Source organism: Nesoenas mayeri (genome assembly GCF_963082525.1).
Source record: "Nesoenas mayeri genome assembly, chromosome: 20".
Classification (NCBI taxonomy): domain Eukaryota; kingdom Metazoa; phylum Chordata; class Aves; order Columbiformes; family Columbidae; genus Nesoenas; species Nesoenas mayeri.
In genome coordinates this window covers 1,844,523-1,864,076 of record NC_137569.1, presented here as the reverse complement: position 1 = coordinate 1,864,076, position 19,554 = coordinate 1,844,523, and the positions used below count along the sequence as shown (strand labels likewise).

The 19,554-nt window shown below is 51.6% G+C and overlaps 1 protein-coding gene across 1 annotated transcript; it reads left to right on the top strand.

Moving 5' to 3' along the window:
- Positions 1 to 782: 782 nt before the first annotated feature.
- Positions 783 to 19,096, top strand: DHRS11 (dehydrogenase/reductase 11; the record flags this gene model as incomplete). The annotated part of the gene is made up of 7 exons (XM_080357168.1): positions 783 to 914; positions 11,311 to 11,520; positions 16,552 to 16,646; positions 17,094 to 17,223; positions 17,548 to 17,640; positions 18,270 to 18,335; positions 19,055 to 19,096. The coding sequence occupies 7 exons, from the start codon at positions 783 to 785 to the stop codon at positions 19,094 to 19,096; spliced, it is 768 nt and encodes a 255-aa protein (XP_080213294.1).
- Between the last annotated feature and the right edge of the window lie 458 nt (positions 19,097 to 19,554).

Genomic DNA, 19,554 nt, shown 5'->3' with positions numbered 1-19,554 from the left:
GTGGGTGTACATGCTTGTGCTTTAAACACGTCCCCGCGGTTGTGTTCCTGCTGTTTGATCAGCGGTCGCTTCACTCTGGAGCTCCGTGGAGGTGGGTGGAAGGCGGATAAACCCCCTGGAGGAGCCTGGATCCGCAAAACCCGCCGTTCCCCGCAGACACGCGGTTGAGATCTTGGAGTTATTGGCCGTGTTCCCGCTACCTGGCGGTGTCACCGTGACCCTGCACACAACCCGCTCAGCCTGAGCGGCTGTTCCGCTTCCAGGACCTTAGATAAGAGCTCAGTGCGGAGCTGCCTGGGGCCCGAGCAGCTTCGTGCTCTCTGGAAACTAAAGGAGAGGAGGTTCAGCTTAGACAGGAGGAAGACATTCTTCACACCTTTTTTTCCAAGTTAACTAATATCCAAAGGGCCTATTTATTTAAGGTATATATTTCACGCTAAGTAGCTATTTTTGATTTAAACCGGCCCATCTCTACTTCTCACCCAACTGCCATTGCGTGTTTTACATTTAAAACAAGCCATTTAACAGCATTTCCCCTTTCTGATTTCTGGACTCACCCACCTCCCTGGGGACGTTTTTTGGGGTGAAAAATCGCCGATCCCGGTCAGTGCAAGGCGGTTGGGACCGGGCTGAGCCCCCACAAACTCGGGGCGTGCGAGGCGGGGGGGGCGTGGCACGAAGGGGGCGTGGCCAGGGCGTGGCCGGTGGATGGGGGCGTGGCCTGCGGCAGCGGGCGGGCGGTGCATTGTGCGCGGCGGCGGCGGCGGGGCCGGGCCGGGGCCATGGAGCGCTGGAACGGGCGCGTCGCGCTGGTCACCGGCGCCTCCGTGGGCATCGGCGCGGCCGTGGCGCGGGCGCTGGTACAGCACGGCATGAAGGTGGTGGGCTGCGCCCGCAGCGTCGACAAGATCGAGGTACCGGGGCGGGGGCCGCGGGCACCTTTCGACTGGGGCGTGGGCAGCCCCACGGCGGGAGCGCCCCACGGGCCGCGCCGCTGCCGCCTCCCCACGGGGCTCCGCCGGGACGGGAGCTGCTCCCGGCAGCCGGGCCGGGCCCGCGGGGGAGCGGCGGGCCGGGCTGCGGGCGGCGCCCCGGGCCGGGCGGGGCTGGTACCGGTACCGGAGCGTCCCCGGGCTGGGGTGGCCGCCGGGCCCGGCGCCCTCCGAGCTCCCATCCCGCTCGCGGGTCGGTCCTCGCCCCCTGCGGGTGCGGGTTCCCGGAGCACCGGGAGGAGCCGGGTGCGGGGCTGCCCGGCCGGGCGCACTCACGGAGCCTTGGGGGGTTTCGCAGCCCGGAGGGTCCGGGACGGTTGGTTGGAAGTTGCCCGAGGCGCAGGTTCAGTTTTGGGGTGGTTTGTTTTGAGCTGCTTCTTATCGAGGTCAAAAATAGCATCCGGCGGGCTGAAGTGTCTAAGGGCACCTTAAACCCCACCCGGTGCGAGATTTAATGTGCTTTCTGTCCACACGCTGGGTTCAGAGATGGGATGCTCTTATGAGTTAATGTTAAAATAGGGTTTTGATCCTTAACGTCGTGTTTGCTCCTACAAGATGTATCTCTAGAGCTAAGTCACAAACCTCATGATATTGGCTTAAAAATAAAAATGCTTAAAAGAAATAGTTTCTGTGGGATGCTTGGATTTTCTATAGTTGGATGCGTTCGTAGGCTTTACCTTGCAGTGGCAAGAGCTAATTTACTTTTTAAGAAGTTTCCTCTGAGGAAACAGTCAGACAGCTGAAATATTGTCATTTTGGTGATCTGGTGCCTGCCGAGCCAAAGGAGATCTGTACAAACACCCAACGTTTGCAAAGCTGATACGGACTCGCTGTGCACAGGAGACCACATGAAGAATAAATCATAAATCATCCAAAAAATCACCAAAACAAGGCTTGACATTGCTGGTGCTGCTGAGAAGTGGGGTCAAATAAAGAAACACTCGGAACAAGCGAAACTTTTTCCATTCTTCATGGTGAATCGGAAAGGCACCGCTTGTAGAGAGGAGAAGATACACTGATGTGACTTATTCAGCTGTCCTTTGGGGCTTGCTTCTAATTTTGGGCTTCCTGTCGCGGTTTCCAGGGAAAGCCGAGCTCTCCAAAGGTTTTCCCACGTGCGACTGATGGTGTTTAATGAACTTTCCTTCCCTGGCTTCATGAGGCTGCTGTGGCCTCACAGCGGCTGGGAAAGGATGCTGTTGGTTCCCATCCTCCCCCAAAAAGGAAAGAAAAGCCATTTCCAGTATTGCCATTTCTGTTGGTTTTCTTTTGAAATACTTTGATTTTCTTTGGTAAAGAAAATCAATGAAACTTCTGTTTTCCTTCAGTGCTCCAGAGGACTTTCCTTCTTTTCTGAAACTTTTCTGGCAAAAATACGGTGTGTATTTAAGGGAGAGTAGTCTTGTAAAGGCTTTACCTTTTTATATGAATCTGCACAAGATGCAGTTGCATTTTATACAGATGCTTTGGCATCTTCCAAGTCTCTTGTTCCTGTCCTGTTTCAGAACCTTGGCTTTAACTCCGCAGCTCATGTTTGTCCCTGCTTGCTTCTGTCTCTCATCCTGTCTAAGGACCCAATTGTGTCTGCAGCACGTGGTCGTTTGTTTTGGTAGGTGTCTGGACTGTGTTTAGCGCCGTTGCTATTCTGGTTTTATTTATTGCGAAGCGTGTTTCCTTAAAGAGGAAGAAAATCCCAGAGGTGCTACTGGGGATGGCGGCGGAACACGAGGTGGTCCCAGGTCACTCCAGGAACGGCTCCATGGCCTGGGACGGGCTGCCAGCGACACTTGTGTCAGCACAGATGAGTCCTGCCAGGCCTTCGGAGCAGCGGGGGCAATGGCAAATAAGCTTTTCTCCAGGAGCTTCCCTTTGTGGGTTTGGGGGGGGTTTTCCCCTTCTTTTCCCCTTCCTTTTTTCTTGTCTTTTCTCTCTTTAATTAAAAAAAAAAAAGGAGGAAGATATTCAGGCTTCAGACTGTTGAGCTCATGCTGGAACCTGGGACTTGGGACTTTGGCCGTGGCTGTGAGAAGCCACCGGAGGAGCAGGAGCCGGTGTTGGGTGCGGGGGTGACGATGCTGCGATGCAGCCGGACCTGGCTCAGGAGCCGCTGGGGACGGGCTGGGGATGCTCTGGGCAGTGGGAAGGTCTGTGCTGCCCATGCTCTGCGAGTGTGTTGTTGCCTTGATTAGTTATTGTATTACCTGATCTAGCTGCAAAATCCACTCACCCATTACCCGTTTCCAAGTCATCGTTGGTTGGAGGTCGACATCCGTGCGGGAAGCTTTGCTGGGGTTCCAAGGATGTGCAAATTCAGGGAGAGCGGCTCATGCACAAGGGGCAGGATGGGGGAGCTGCGCTGGTGTTCAGGTGATGGAGAGATGAGAGGAGAGAAACACGAAGGAGCCGAGGGCTCCGTGTTGAATAAAGGAGAGGTCAGAGCATCATGGGCGTAGTCGCTGGAGGACAAATCTTGTTGCTATATAAAACTGAACAGTTCACGCCATACCACTGTGGATAAGGGTGTTCTGAGGAGCAAACCCAAAACACACATCAAGGCAGCTTGCAATAGAAAAAGTGCAAAGGGTATAGTTTAAACTCAGGAATACGGTGCTCATTTTGTAGCACAAAAGCGTACGTTTTCGTTAGTGCTATGCAGCAGTCATCCATTTTAGCACAAGGAGGCTGGAACCACTCTATATGGTGGGTTTGTAACCTGACTGGTGACTGAAAGAGTATGTTGTCTTGTGGGGAATTTAACTCAGGCAATAAAAGCTGCGTCAAGATTTCTTAATCTCTTGGAAAATCAGATAAGGGCTCGAGGCAAGATAATGAAGGAGTTGCAAAGTTGAGGTTTTAGTCTTAAACCCGTGTCATGACTCCAGTGCTCTTTATTTGACTTTGGAAATAAAAATGTTAATGGATTGCGAACACTGCAAAAGCCTCTTTATCTTTTCTTGCCCTGGCTCTGTAGAAAAGCCACGTGCTCCGCTTGCCTTGAGTCAGTGCTTGGCTTGACTTGGCTGCTGCCATTTCAAAATTGGGTTTTATTCTTGTTTTGTCCCATTCTCGTGTGCTGACCTGGCAAACGCAGGTTCCAGCGCTGGCTTTCCCTCTCATCGCGTCCAGCTGTGACCCCCCAAGCGCGGTGTTCACCCCTCCAGCCCCTGCGCATGTTCCCCCCTCGTCCTGACGCTCTTGTGAGCAGAGACTTTGTGTTTGTGTTGTCCACCAGTAACGTTTTCACTATAGTCAGACTTCAAGGAATAAAATATAATTAAAATGGCTTTATTTTACTTCTGCCTGCCAGGAGGTAATTTGGGTTGAAAGCTTGTTTTAAGTGAGAAGCCTCAAGGTACTAACAGCTGTCACAGACTTTTTGGCTTGCGTTCTTACTGAGTATTTTCTGCTCTTCAGATACCTACACGCGTTCCAAGTCAGGAGCGAGCGTAAGTGCCTTAATGACCCAACCAAGAGTTTTTAGCAGGCTGAGCTTTGGGGGAAGCTGCTCCCAGTGGGATGTTCCCTCCCCAGGGACCCCCTCGCTGGTCACTCAGGTCCCCAGCGGTGAGAAGAGTCGCTGTGATTTAATGACTTACTCCAGCTTAGCTGGGACATGGTAGCACATTAAACTGCAGGCAAAAGTCAGACTGGTGCCTTTGATGACTTCACTACAAGGCTCTTCAACTTCCTTCTTCCTGACACTTTCCAGAAATTTGTATTTAGTGTCTGACCTCTTGCAGCAGCACAAAAAGGGAGAGAGTGACTGCAGGTCACTTCCACGGGCATGGGACAAAGCATTTCCTCCTCTGGCTGCTAAAACACTCTCCGGTCTTTTATTCAGCGTGATGCATCAGTTCTATTTTGCAGTGTTCTTCCCCCGGGGCGTGGGGAGGCTTGGGAGGGTTTGTGGTGAACGTAAAGTCTTTGTTGGGGTGCGGAGAGCGAGCTGTGCAGGAAGCAATAAATGTGGTTTAAGATACGAGGCTTAGGCAGTTAATTCTAATGCATTTGTGACAGTTATTGATCAAAGGTAACATTTATAACCAGGGACTGCATTGTCAAGGTTAGATCTCGCTCAAGAAATAGCCTTTGATAAGCTGAGCTGTTTATTGCAGCTTCGAGCAGCCTGGTGTCTGAAGAGGCTGGTGCTCTTTGGGAGAGGTGTGGGTTTGGGTGCTGGGCTCGGTGGTTCCTGTTCTCCCCATGCCCAAGGCGGATGAGCTGCTGTCCCCAAATGCTCGTCATGGACCTTGTCAGTCCCCATCTCTGTTCCCCGGTCCCCGTGGCTCTGCTGGCACACAGGCTGCTGGGCTGCAGAGCTGCTGAGCTGCCTGTTAACCCCATGAATTATGTTTTTAAGGCAGGAGTCGCAGCTCCCAAGGCACAGTCCCCGTGTAAATGAATGACCTTCAAAATCTCCTTGGCCTCTGGAAGGGCTTGTTTTGTGTTTGGCAAAAGGGTTCTCAAGGCCTCCGAGGTGCTTTTATTGCCACTTGTCCCTGACCAGATGCTTTCCTCATAAATACGAAAGAAATCCTGTAATTGCTGTCCCGAGCAGCAGGAACGAACGCTTGGCTGTCCCGATGGTTTTCCTCAGCCTTGGAGCTCAGGAGGCACGTAGGGAAGAGCTGCTTTTAAACTGGGTTGGACTCATCCCCCTACCCCCCAAACTGTGCTTTAAAAATGTCTTATTGCAGCAGCCCCCCCTTCTCTGCTTCCCTGCTGTTCCCTTTGGCTTCGCAATAGAGCAGCGATATCGGGGTATGTTGTGCTTGCAGCCCTAATTAATAACTGAGCCTTTTAGAGGTGCGGTGGGTGCTTGTTCTGCCTTGCTGTGTAACAAGGCAGATCAGGTAGCTGTCCCGTGCCTCAGTTTCCCCATGTAAAACCCGGCAGCTGCCCTGGGGAGGAGCGAGGGCTGTACTGGAGCAGGGCTCAGGCACACAGGGGTTTCTGGCCGGTGTTTCGGGTTTATGGAGACTGTCCCAGGGCAGGGAGGTCCGGGCACACCTGGCACCGTGTTGGGGAATAAATGTGATGGTGTTTTTCCCAGCACTTGTGAATAGTTTAAGCTCCGCAGCAAGTAGCAGCTCAGCTAAAGTCCAGCTTTAACCCTCGCTCCTGCCACTGTCCACGTGGGAAGTGTTAGTGGTAATTTCAGAGCGTCGCTGGGCATTTCATACACCGCTGCTGCAAGATTAGGTGGATTTTGTTGTGATTCAAATCAACAAGTCTTCTTCTCGACTCCCGGAGCGTAGTGCAGGCGTGCTGGCCCCGGTGGAGGTGACACAGAAGGCACGTGCTGTGATCCCAGGGTGCTGGGCTGAAGCTGGGGCTCAGCTCTGCCCTCCCAGCGCTGTGTTTGCAGGTTGCCTTGGAAATCTGTGCTCGAACAGGCGGCGATCGGCACAGACCGTCGGGTTGGCTGTGTGCCGGCACTTGGGCGCTTGGAGCTGTGTGGTTGTGGAACCTCCTCGTGCAGGCTGGTGGGCACCACGGGCGGCCGCAATGCAGCGTCTCCAGGCTCCATAAAAGCGCTGGGATTCCTTGAAGAAGGAAAGCGTGACGTGCCTGGCTGCGTGGGAACCCGCTTCACGCACGTTGGAGCTGAAGGGCAGGCAGGCACCTCTGGTGCTTGTTTTAGGATAGTCATACCTCAGAATAAGCAAGAGACATTGCTCTAATGAGCTGTCATCGCAGCAGCAGCGTATTTCCTCCTCCCCCACGCCAGCCTGTAGCAACGTGATCTGAGCAAGCAGTGAAAAAACACACCAAATGCCTTCAGCCTTGACGTAAGGAGCGACTGTTTGAATGCCTTAAGGTAGCAGGGGCGTTCAGGGCAGCACAGATGGGGCGATTTGGCTTGCCTGTGTGATGCTGGAAATGTGAAATGGAGTTAGGGAGAAAAATAATCTGGGATGTTTGACTACTGAAAAAGCACAGGGAGGAGTGAGGGCTTGGAAAAGAAGAGGCGTGATTCTGGAGCAGCCTGGGAGGACAAATACCAGCAGTGGGAAGGCATTGCTGCTCAACCAGAGCCCGGTTCAGCAGCGGGGCTGGCTTCAATGACGGGGGTGACACCGGCTGAGCGGCTCCCTGGGCTGCGTTCAGCCATGGGCAGGAGGTGGCTGATGGGCAGGAGGTGACTGATGGGATGGGCAGGAGATGCTGCTTGTCCCCTGCGCAGCCTGTGCGAAGGGCAGTTTCCATGTTGATGTTCCATGCCCAGAGCCTCGCAGCATCCAGGACATGTCCCAGATGCTGGGGATATGCTGAGACGTAATTTGGGGCTGTCTGTGGTGGGTATGGTGGCTGGTGGGAGCACAGGGTGAGCAGCCGGCGCGGGAGCTGCCGTGCCGAGCTCTGGAGCCCTGGCAGCGGCTGCGGTCACGGCTGCTCGGCTCAGATCGTCACCCCTTCGGTGTCGCTCCGCAGTTGGCATCTCACTGTTGGAAGCTGATAAACAGCAAATAGGTCCAAGAGGTTCCCCAGGGTTTTATTCGCTTCTCTTCCACAAAACAAGATGTGATTTTTCTGGGTTATTTATTATATGAGTGCTGATTTTGTGTGCCACCTGCGAGTCTTGGCAAGGACTGCAAAGTCAGTATATTTAGGATGATACAGGGTGGAAAAAATACACACAGGGACTTAAATTTCGTCCAAGTTTTGATTGCTTTCTCCTTTCCTCGTGCCAGTGGGTTTCTCGAGCTGTGTATAAGATTCAGTCTCCCTGATCAGGCAGCTTGTACTTGAGATGTGCTTCAGGTAAATGATCCAAAACTGGTGCTTGTCCTCCTTCTGCACTGGGTTTTTGTATCGGTGTCCCCAGCTGGGTACTGCATGTTTGCTTTTCCATTTAAACCTTATTTCTGAACTTGCCCATCCCCGCCGTTGTGCTCTCGGTCCTGGATCAGCCATGGATCTGAGCTGGGAGCGGCGGCTGGCAAACAACCAGCAAAAAGCATCGATTTAAAGCTCGTGAGAGGGAAGGAGAATCACATAGTGTTTTATTAATTTGAGAGCTCTCTTTAGACTCCCATGGAGGCCCTGTTGGGGCAGCTGGAGCCAGGCGAAAGGAATGGCAAGAATTGTGAAGTACTGCTTGTCCTTGGGTCACACGCAGGCACAATGCCCCGGATACCCAGCAGCTCTAGGAAGGGGCTTAATATGATTATCTCCATTTTACAGGTGGGGAAACAGCTCTGAATCCTGCCCGTGGTCACAGACCACGCTGTGGAAATAAACCCCCGTCTAGTGCTTTATTCACCATGTATCTCTGCCTCTATTATGCTGCTGCACTGGTATTAAATCTTAATTAAAAGAAACTTCAAACTTGCCAATCAGTAAAATGAAAGGATGGGTAAGCTCCCAGTTTTCTTTCACCACTGTGATGCTGTTCGTTAGGGGTTTTTCTCCTTCATTTCCTTTAGATAGAAAAAGTAATTGGGGTGACTTTGGTTTCTTTCCAGTTGGTTTCTTGGTGTAGCTATGGATTTAAGCATAAGCTAAATCAGTAGGACGCAAGTCCCTGTGATGAATGGCAGGTCAGATTAAAAATTACCTAATGGTTTCTTCTGGCTTTAATCTCTCTGAACTAAATGTGTCTGAAGTTAATAGGATGGTTTGCCAAATAAAGCCCTACATGACTCTCTTCTTTTTTTTTCCTCTACTTAAGACTCCCCTTAAATGTTTGTATCAATTAGTTCTGTAAAACCGTTTTACCAGGACTGAGTCTAAATGCCCTGTGCCCTTTCCAAGCGTTGTAGGAACAGAAAGCATTAACCCTTTATTGGAAGAACGTGATGTTGCGTTAGATGGCGACTCTCACGTTGCTTATGAAATCTGGAAAACCAGCTTTTTAATTTTTCCTTGTGCATGTGGTGTGCGCTCGAAGTGGAATGAGCATTAATTAAATGACTTAATGGGTGCTCTGAAAAAACATTGTGAGCTCCCTAATTCGCAGAGTTGCTTTACATACGTCTGCTCTTGCAAACTTGCCCGCAGTTGATGCTTCTTTGAAGAGCCTGTGATGACTCTTTATCTGTAGATGGTTGAAGCGTGTTCAGCTCCGCCTGGATGTCACTGACTGTTCGGCACCTCGTTTTCAAAGAGAATTTGTTAGCACAAGTGTAGCCTGACAGATTAAAGGATCCGCATTGAGTTGCTGGAGGTGGCGAGACGCCAGGCAGGAAAAGAAGGATCCTGAGGGAGATTTGATTCCTGTGGTCGGTCGTGGCAGAGAAACCCTTCCCCGGGTGAGAAGGAGCTTTCTCTTGGTGTATCTAAGACATAAGCTGAAGAGATTGACTGGGGAGCGGGCTGGGCTGCCGCTGGCCCCAGCTCCCGTGTTCACCTGCTCCTCCGTCTGGGCTGCAGCCCGTGGTGTTCAGGACCCGTCTGGCTCCATCGAGCTGTCCGAACAGTGAAAAGCGACAGCTGAACGTGGAAGCGGAGATACGAAACGGCATTTCCCTCCAGGCTGGGGATGAGCTTGTCTGTCCTTGCCCTTCCGTGCTGCTGGACCCGCTTTCTCTTGGTCACAGAGCAGGGCTGAGCATCCTCATTGGGAGCGGGACAGACAAGCCAGGACCTCCAAGCCCCTCTCTACATCCCGAACATACTAATTTTAATTACTGTGGGACAAATGGCTCTGTTTGGGAAATGATTTTCAACTTTCCTCAATACCTAAGACCACCACAGAGGTGCCCCAAGTCCCTGAACAGTGAATTTGAGCTTTTCTGATCTGCCTTTCACAGCAATCCACAGCTCTCACTCAGCACACACCGAAACCAGCCCGAGTGTAACGCTCTGGTCCAGAAGCTGCTCTCCTTTCTGGGTACCGCTTCAGTGAAGCCATTGCAGTCACACAAGAATCATCAGTGTTATTATTATTACCCTCACAGCACCAAGGAAGAAGGGAGCAGACGTGCTGAGTCCAGCCCAGAGATCGATACATCCCAACAGCGTCCCGCTCTCTGGAGGGCTCTGCTCGGGCTGAGCTAGACAATATTTCTGCCCGGCGGAGAACAAAGGCGCCCCTGGGATTGAGTCGTACCTCTCTGTGCCCTCCTGGGGCTGCTTTCGCTTTGCTATACATGCAATCTTGTTGATTATGTGCTGATAAGAGTAGAAAAAGATATACTTTTTAAAGCTCAGAGTATACACTTGAGAAAACAATTGGGGGAAAAAACCTGCAAGAGCAGCATTTAGAAAATGCTGGTTTCAGCATCTGCCTTCTCCAAAACGTGAGGATTTCTCCATGTGTTTTCCTGGAGGGCCGGGTGGGGCTGGGCCAGCCCGGGAGGTGATGCTGGACCTCAGCAAGCAAAAATGCCAACATCCCTCCTGTACGAGATTCCCAGTGGTGTTTCGGGTGGTCCAGGGTGCTGTGGCTGCTGGTCCAGCGTCCCCACATCCTCCTGGCTGAGCGCAGATGCTCGGCTGGGGCTGGGATGTTCATGTGCAATCACCATCCTCCCTGTCCTCCTGTGCTGGGTTTACACACACAGCTGTGAACTGCAGTCCTTGGCGTGCGGGGAGGAGCAGGGAAGCTGCCCCTGGCAGGAGCGGGACTTTATTGCACCCTCCGAAATGTCACGTTGGTGGAGCCGCCGCGGGCGATGGCGTTCGAGTGATGCGGTGGACGTTTGTAGCCAGAGTCCATCTCCCCGCAGGAACCAGACATCACGTGGCCCTCGCCTCACGCTGGAAGCTGTCACTGTCGCTAATGTGACACATCGGGGATGAGATGCTGCTTCTCATTAGCATCAGGGGGTAAAGGGCATCCTCCCGAAGATTCGGTGCGGTGCTGCCGCATCATTAACACAGGCGGCCGGCAGCAGCTCTTGGCCTTTCATTTGCTTTATATCGTCAAGTCTGATAAAAGATCCGGATGGTTGGAATAATTGTTGGTAATGGCTAACGAGGAATTGTCAGGAATGCGATTGCCGCGTCCTTTATCCGCACGGCAGTGTCGCAGATGTGCAGCCTGGTGCCGCAACAGTATTTATTTGTGTTTTGCCAGCACCTGCTCACCTCGACCTGTATTGCCTGGGGTGATGGGTGAGCACAGAGTGTGTCCTCAAGTTTAATAACTTAGAGGCTGAAGCACTCATACTCTCACGTATATCAATATTTCTTCTTTTCTTAATTAGCATTTCCAATAATTTTTCCCTAGTGCCTGCTGTTAAGACGGGCTCGCTGAGGAGCTGCCGTGTTTGCTAACCCTGGGGTGTGTTTTTAAGCAAACGGCTGGATAACCTTCTCCTCGAGAATTGGAGGCTGATGGCTGTTTTCTTCCTTCCTTTCTCTCCCCTAGAAACTGGCGGCTGAATGCCAGAGTGCCGGCTACCCAGGGACCCTCATCCCGTACAAGTGCGACCTCTCCAACGAAGAGGAGATCCTGTCCATGTTCTCCGCCATCAAGACCCTTCACCAAGGCGTCGATGTCTGCATCAACAACGCGGGGCTGGCTCGCCCGGAGCCCCTGCTCTCGGGGAAGACGGAGGGCTGGCGCACGATGATAGACGTGAGTAGTGCCACAGGAACCCTGCTAGAGTTTTGTTTCTTCTGGCCACCAGCACTGTTGTCCCTATCTACTTATTTTACGTGTTCAGAGCTGAAGAACCTGCTTCCCATCTGGCTCTGCCATGGCCGGGGTTTGCTGATTGTGAAGTGGAAAGACATCATGCACTGCTGGGCCATGTGCTTTTACCTTGCAGTATAAACCACTCAAGACTTTCAGCAGCATTTTTTCCTTTAGCTCAATGCATTTCTACAGGGTAATGAGCCTCGTGGTATTTTTTTCTTCAATAAAATATGAAATTGAATACCAAGCATTGGCTTTTGTAGCTAATCCTGTTAGTTGTAGCAGCGGGTTGTAAAATGGGCAGATTCTTTTTGGCTTAAAAAGCTGTAATGCTTTTTGTCTTTATAGCTTAATTTTCTGCCCATAATCTAGTTAAGGGCTGGATGTGAACGAGGCAGTTTGTGCAAACGGTCCATGCCATTTACCAGCAGCACTTCTCCCTGGGTGTTGCTGTCCTGAGGTGCTGCTGTGCATCTTTTTGGGTCTTCTCCATCTTTCATCATTATGCAATGGCCTTTTTTTCATGGTGGCCATGGCTGTGGGACCCCGGGCCAGTCTGCTTGCCCTTGCAGTGGCCCTTTTGTATGGGCCCTCTGCAGCTGCACCTCTGGTTTCCCAAAGGTGATGTTCCCCTCTTGTCCTCCCTACCTTTGTGCGTGAAAGTGTCGTGCTCATAGGAACAAGAGTTGAACTCTGGGCTTGGAGTAAACCTTGCAGCATCCCCAGCAACTTGTCCTGGTGCAGGAGAAGACATTTCTATTTGAAAAGCTACTCGAAGCTTGTAGGCTTGGGGCTACAGCATCTGGCAGCGGAGTGAGCCGGGATCTGTCAGCTCCTGCAGCATCCGCTGGCTCTCCATCCATCTCAACATCCATCGATCTCTCAATTTAGGAGGCACTAGAGCCTCAAATTAAAGGCATTTTTAGTTTTTGGTAAAGCTCTCCATCGAGCAGCGGGTTCAGGGGCTGAATGAAGCAAACCAGAGAGAAACACTGAGGCCTCAGACTTGCTGCCAGAGCAAGAGCTGCCATACCCTGACTAATTAAGTTCTCATTAGGATTTTGGCCGGTCTGCTGGCTGCGGTGACCGCAGCCAAAGCAAGCTCAGCTCAGCTTTGTCTGCCCAGCCGGGCTTTTGTGGACTGCCCAGCCTGGGTCACGGCACAGCCGCATCCCCCTGTCCCTGGTTGCCATGGAGTCTTTAAAGAAAATTAAGTGAAGTGTAGCAGAGGCCGAGCTGATGTAAAGCAGGGCACTTCCAGCCTTGTCTCGCTGCAAGCCTGGCCCTGCGGGTCGCCTGCGCCTTGTGAGCCCCGTGTCCCGGTCGCTGTTGTTGCGTCTTCTGCAGATGCTGCGTGTCTGTTTGTCTTTGTTCCTCTGACCTTTAGTTCTTTGTAAGGTGGGCAGGCTGGGGGGGACGTGTGGCTTTTGCCCTTCCCGTCTCTGTGCTCCCTTCCCTGGCTGCTGGGGTGGGAGCGCTCCCTCGATCTTGCCTTCCACCGCTTCTGGGGAGAAAGATTTCGGAATGGGGTTTGTCCTGCGTGAGGCATTCCAGTGTTGGTGTTTACAGTGGCTCAGAGTTTGGGGTCCCCATCCTTGTGGGTGCTGCTGCGTGCACCCTTTGGAGCTGCTTGGGGGTGACGGATGGGATGGGATGGGATGGGATGGGATGGGATGGGATGGGGGCAGAGGCAGGTGGTGGCTCCACAAGGGCTCTGTCTCCTTCTAGGCTCCCCTCTGAGTATATCTGTTCCATAAAATACCCTGCTATACATCTAACAGTCAAAAATCATGTTCTCATTTACTTATTCCTCTTCTTTTTCATACGTTCTGGTTCTTTATTGTCTGGTATTTATTCCCAAGGAGGGAACTGCTTCTCCCTGGGCTGCAGGAGTCTCACGTTCGGAATTGTGTCTCCATTACTTTAAAGCAAGCTCGGCGTGCGAGCGGGAGGGATCCTGTCATCGCAGGCAGGTTCCGAGTCTGTCATCTTTTGGTTCACAGCTTCTCCCCGCTTTTCTCTCTACTTGTTTGTGAGGCTGTTCTTGACATGGGGCTGGAGCAAAGTCCTGCGGCCATCGCTGCGAGGCGCTGGATGCTGTGTACACACTGACTCCGGGCCCTGGGATTCAAACAGCTCCTTCACGTTTCACCTACTGACCTTTACAGCCGGGAATTCAAGCTGAACTTTGCATTTGCACTGCTGGGGGCACAAAGGGCTGCAGCACATATCCTCTCGCTCCTCTAGACGCTAAATGGATTTGATTCTTCTTGGCATTATCTATTGACCAGCAAGGGTCTGTTCTTCTTGCGTTTATATACCATCTGTGCGGAGACGTGCTTTCTGTAAGCTGCATTTTAATATGCGCTTAGGAGCTGGAATACTCTTTCTGATGCCTTAGAAAAGGCTGATTCTGGGAAGTGAAATGCTCAGCGCTTCCAGGAACAGGATCTTTCATGTTTCTCCCAACCTGGCAATTGGAACTCATTAATTACTAGAAAATGTGCCTTCATTGTTTCTGTTGCATGAGCGCGGGCGGGCGGCAGCCGCAGCCCTGGTGCAGAGGCACAGCGCAGATGTGCTGGCCGGCTCTGCTAAGGGACCTTTGAACCTTTTGTTCTTAAAATAGGAACAAGGCTGAGAAATGTCTTCCGTGGTTATTTGTAAAAACGGCCTTTAGGTTATTTCTCAAAGTGATATAGCCCTAAGCCTTGCTCATTTTCCAGGCACATTTGTAGGTTTCTGAGTGCCTGTTCCATGTTTTGAAATGGGATTTCACCCCAAAATCCTGTGGGTGCATTCAGGACAAGGCAGCGAGGCAAGCCCAGCTCCGCTCCCTTCCAGCTGGTTGTTTTGTTGTACCAGTGTCTTATCACACGGGCTCCGGACTTCCCCATGTGGCTATTGATCAGTATCTTGCTTTGCCAGTAGCTGTCAAGATGTTGTAGCTCTCTCCATGCAAGGAAGCGCTGCTGAGCGTAAGGAAGTGCTGCTGAGCGTAAGGAAGCGCTACTGAGCGCCATCCCAGCGCTGGAGCTGGTCTCAGGCTTTAGGCTGATGTTACCCTCTAGTGGCCTGCAGGGATGGAGTGGAGCCGGGAGCGATGCTGCACCAAAGACACAGCGCCTGGTGGGTTCAGGGCGTCCTGGGACAGGGAGGAAAGTGGGGATGGTGCTTGTCAACAAGGTTTTTTATACTGGTAGCTGCCCAGGTCTCTATCGGAGAGACCTGGCTCCTCACATGGTTGGTGTGCCAGACTGGAGCAGGTTACTCCCGCTTTCCTTGACCACCTCCCTGTGAAATCCAGAAGCATCAGACTCCCTGCTCTGGGCTTCGCGGCAGTGCTGAGGGGGTGGTACGGTCCCACTTCAGCTGGCACACCTGCTAGCTTTCTTCCTGGCACAGCCCAGGTAAATCTTCAACCTGGTGCCAGGGAATTTATCTCTGCAGTTCCAGGTATGACAACTGAGATATCCGGCAGTGACTGTGTGCTCAGCCAAAGTGCACTTGGATGAGAACGATGACTCTACTTGTTGTGTTGCCTGGGTGCTCCAAGATCAGATAAGCACGTTATTTATCTATTGCCAAGACAAAAACTTGTAAGCACGGCCTCTAGTAATGAATAGAAATAATGACTGAGATACAAGCAGTGACCGGAAGATCCTTCAGCTGACTCCGCTCATCCTTTGTGTGCTGCTCAGTAATTACAGCTTTGCAATTCAGCCCTTTCTGCCTCATACTTTCTGGTTTCCAGACTAATGGTTGTCTCTTGGACGTCCTTTTGTGCTAGCAAGTCCTAGTTAGCCTGTCCCATTCTTGTTTATAGCTTTCACGGTGATGATAGCCAGCCCTCGCGTACCCTTCGCTCGCGCTCCGCATGGCCTGTTCCTGCTGCACTTACAGTTGCACCTGACTTCTGATTCATCAGATATCTAGTTCTGCCTGGATATTTAGATTACAGCAGTGTTCTTAGGCTTGTCTGGCTTGCTCATTTAGTTAGCAAAGTGTCATGCCACTAGGTAGGACCTACCAGCGTGTCCTGCCTTGAAACGGTTACATCCTTTCTAAAGAGCTTCAGCAAATACTTTATACCTTTCAGGCACTGTTCCAAATCTCGGCCCCTATGAACATGAGCAATTAGCACTGCTGCTGAGACAGCTTGCTCATCAGTCTCCCACACGCCTTTGGCTGGTTTGTATTCCAGCTGGGGAAATATCCATATCTCTGCCTTCCTGGAGACTTTGATTGTGTGGTTTACGGTCAGCAAATGCTCAAGGCACCTGAGCATTAGCGGTGCCACCTTGCAGAGGTTGAGTTTAACCGAGCCACGGTGTGCTGGGCGGCGCTGGTCCAAAGAGCAAGAGCCTGGAAAGCTGTGGATCTTGTGCGAAAGGACCGGAGAAATTGCCATGTCCTCTCCTCCTTGGCTCACCCAGTTGGGGCTGAGAAGAACGCCGGGGACAGCGTGCCATCGGTGGCCATCCTTTCGGCAGGGTCGCTGGCTCTCCCCACGGCACGGCGTGATCTTTGGCTCCGTGTGTGCGCAGCAGCTCTTTGCTGGCTGCGCGGTTCGCAGCGCCTCGGAGCGCCTGGCTCTCTGACAGGCAATATCTGGGGATTTCCTCGTTAACTACCTGACCTAATTACCTGCTGTTACTGCCCTGTCAGCTGCCCAAACTCCAGTGTGCTCAGTGTTGTACAAAATAAACAAGTTTGTATCTAGGACAGAGTGCTGACTGTGGGGAAGTGAGTTTATTCTGCCTTACCTTGCACTCTACCCTCACTCTTGTGTGTAAAACAATTAAGTCCATTTATTTCTGGCCGAGGCCAAGCCTGGCTTAGAAAACTGGACTTTCTCTGCCTCCCCTGCCCAAATCCCTTGTTACTGCAGCCCTGAGTTGGGTTGCAGGGGGATGTGGGGCGTGCAATGTGCTGCTGGGTTGAGTTTCTACTTCTATTCTCATCCCCCAGGTCAACGTGATGGCTGTAAGCATCTGCACCCGGGAGGCCTACCAGTCCATGAAGGAGAGAAACATCGACGACGGGCATATTATTAACATCAACAGGTACACAATGGGGGAATGTGGGATCAGCCGTGGGGGTGTCCTCCTCCCCGCCTCGCAGGGAGGATTTAAGCAGAGAAGCTTTAATCTCGGGGTGGGCCGGTGGTGCCCAAGAAGGGCTTTGCCAAGGATTGCGATGGGCTGATTTTCAAGCCATTATTTTTTAACCCCTGTTGGTCTAAATGCAAGAAAGACCAAACCAAGGAGAAAAGGCTGATGCCACCGCTTGCGATGGCGCGAGGTTAGAGGCTCAAACTTCTTGACCGGCTCCAGGAAAGAGCTGTGTCGAGAGGAGCCTCTGGTGATGTGCGTTCCCGCAGAGGAGCCGCCACCCCAGCGCCGCCATCTCTTTCTGTCTGCGTTACAGTGGTTCGAGTCTCCCGTTGGTTCCTTCTCGGGTCTCCGCTGACCTCCCCCCTCTCAGCACTTTCCATGTTGTTCTCCCCTCAGCATGAACGGCCACAGCGTTGTGCCGCAGTCCGTGGTGCATTTCTACAGTGCCACCAAGTACGCGGTGACGGCCCTCACGGAGGGGCTGAGGCAAGAGCTCCGAGAAGCCAAGACTCATATACGAGCTACAGTGAGTACTGCGGGCTCCTCTCCTCAGTCCTGCTTTTGTGGGTGGTAGAGAACCAGCAGGTTTCATGGGACAGAAGGTTTTCCGTTTGGAAAACAGGCAAGGAAGTGCAAAAATAGGGCTCAGCACACTGGGAATGTCCAAGTCCTATGGCCAACTGGCCCTGGCCACTTCTCTTTCCCAGGCAGAGTGGGGAAGAACAATAGAAAGGGGGCTGGATTTTGGGGCTTTTTCAGTGCTAAAAAGTTTTATTTCTTTTTTTTCTTGGCATTCTTCTACCCAGGGGGAATTACAAATCCTATTAGGATGTGCTCTGCTTTTTTCCAGTGTATATCTCCAGGACTGGTGGAAACGGGCTTTGCTTTTAAACTTCATGATAATGACCCCGAGAGAGCTGCCGCAACCTATGAGAGCATTCGGGTAGGACATGGAGAAATGGAAATGAAGGGAAGTGGTTCTGTTTATAGTTGTAACAGTCTCTCTCCTGGCTAATCACACAAAGAACTAGTTCTGCAGAGTGCTCAGTGTTTTCCAGGGTGTGATCAGCATCCGCGAAGTCTCAGACCTCAGGTTTTGCACTCGTATTTACACACTATGTAGGGTTTCAGTGTCCCACTCCCTGTATTTTTCCTTTTATTTTGTTGTTCCTGTAAATAAATATCAGGCAGCTTTGGTACTTGGCAGGCTGTAACTTCTTTATTGAAGAGAAGACATAATAAGCAAACATGCCTACACAAGAAGAGCGACAGCGTGTTGTCTTGCAGGTGGCTAGCGCAGGATTTCATGTGCTTCTCTGGTCATTTTTCTATAAGGATGGCAGAATTCCTGCACCTGTAGTAAGCTTATTCACAGCAAATGGAGAATTTTCAGCACCAGACACATCCTTTGTTAAATTTTTAATGGATTCTTTTCTACCTGCTTGCTTGCATCTTTTTGACGTGCCCCACTGACACTGTCAAAACTCATTATTGATGGTCAGGAAAGATGTGACCTTGTGGCAAACTTCCCGAGGTGCCCTTTGACTGAGAGTCTCTTTCCTGTCTTTCCAGTGTCTCAAAGCTGAAGATATGGCTAACGCTGTCATCTACGTCCTCAGTGCCCCCCCCCATGTACAGGTAGGCTGTGGTTGGGTTGGAGGACTCTGTGGCAGGGGGATCTGTGCGCGTTCTGGCCTTTTGGATGGTGCCATCTGAGATCTGCTGATGCTCTTGCAGCTGGGTTCTGCCAGTTGCCAAATAGCATGTTGGGCCTGATCCTGCCGAGTGCTGTGCACCTCCCCAGGGGTGGTGTGAGGTGCTTGAGCTGCCAGAGGGATTTCCCTCCTGTTAAACAAGAAATAAGTGACCAGCTTTGAGCTGGAGGCAGGAGGAGGCAGGAGCGGTGTCAAAGGTTAGTACGTGCAAAGTTGCAAAGCAAACTTTGATCATGAGAGGTTTAGCAGCCCCTCGTGTGAACTCTGCTCCTTTGGAGCAAGACGTGGCTGTCTTGACGCTGGATCCATAGTGAGAGCTGGTCTTTGCTCTTCAAGGGACAAAATCTCCTGCCCGTGGCTGGTTGAGCAGTGTTTCTGCTTGACCTTCTGTGAGCAGAACCAAACTAAAGACTTGAACCATGAGAGTTGTTATCGGCATCATCTCACGCTCTTTTCTGCTCATGTTTGTGCTTTTATCCCTTTCGCTAGAGGCAGAACAGTCGCATTCACTTTTATTTCTTTCTAATATCTCATAAGCAGGCTCGTTTCTAGTCACAGGAACTTTCTTCACGTGCAGCATGGACGTGCAGGGTTTAAATGGACTCCAGTGCTCCAGTAAAATCCTGCGTTGGTCTCTTCTAGATTGCAGATATACAGATGAGGCCCACGGAGCAGATATCGTAGCGAATGAAGAGGACCGTGAGCAGCACCGCGTCTCCACTCCACTTCGAACCCTCTGGCAATTCAGGGTGTCGTCGGCTGGCTAGCAACCTTTTAATCAAGTACCAAGGATCATGTTGAAGAACTGGTTTTCTCTCCCTCTCTCTGAGCTGGTGCTGGTGCTGAGCCAGTTTAAGAAAAAGCCGTAGTGGGTCTCTTTTCTCCCCCACTCCTTTCTGAAACTGCTTAAGAGTAAAAAGTATCTGAAAATAATGCAGGGAAGTGGTTTGTGGAAGATTGTTGTCTCCAGGCTGGTTTATTCTTCCTTTTGCTTTCTTTTCAAGGTTTGTTTGATCTGATTTGCTGGTGCTGTGTCTGGACACAGGTGAAGCGGCACGAGGTGTTTGCCGGCTTCAGCGTGTGTAGGGTTTGAGATTTTCAGCGGATGTCATACATGAATCCATCTAATTTTGGGGCTTATT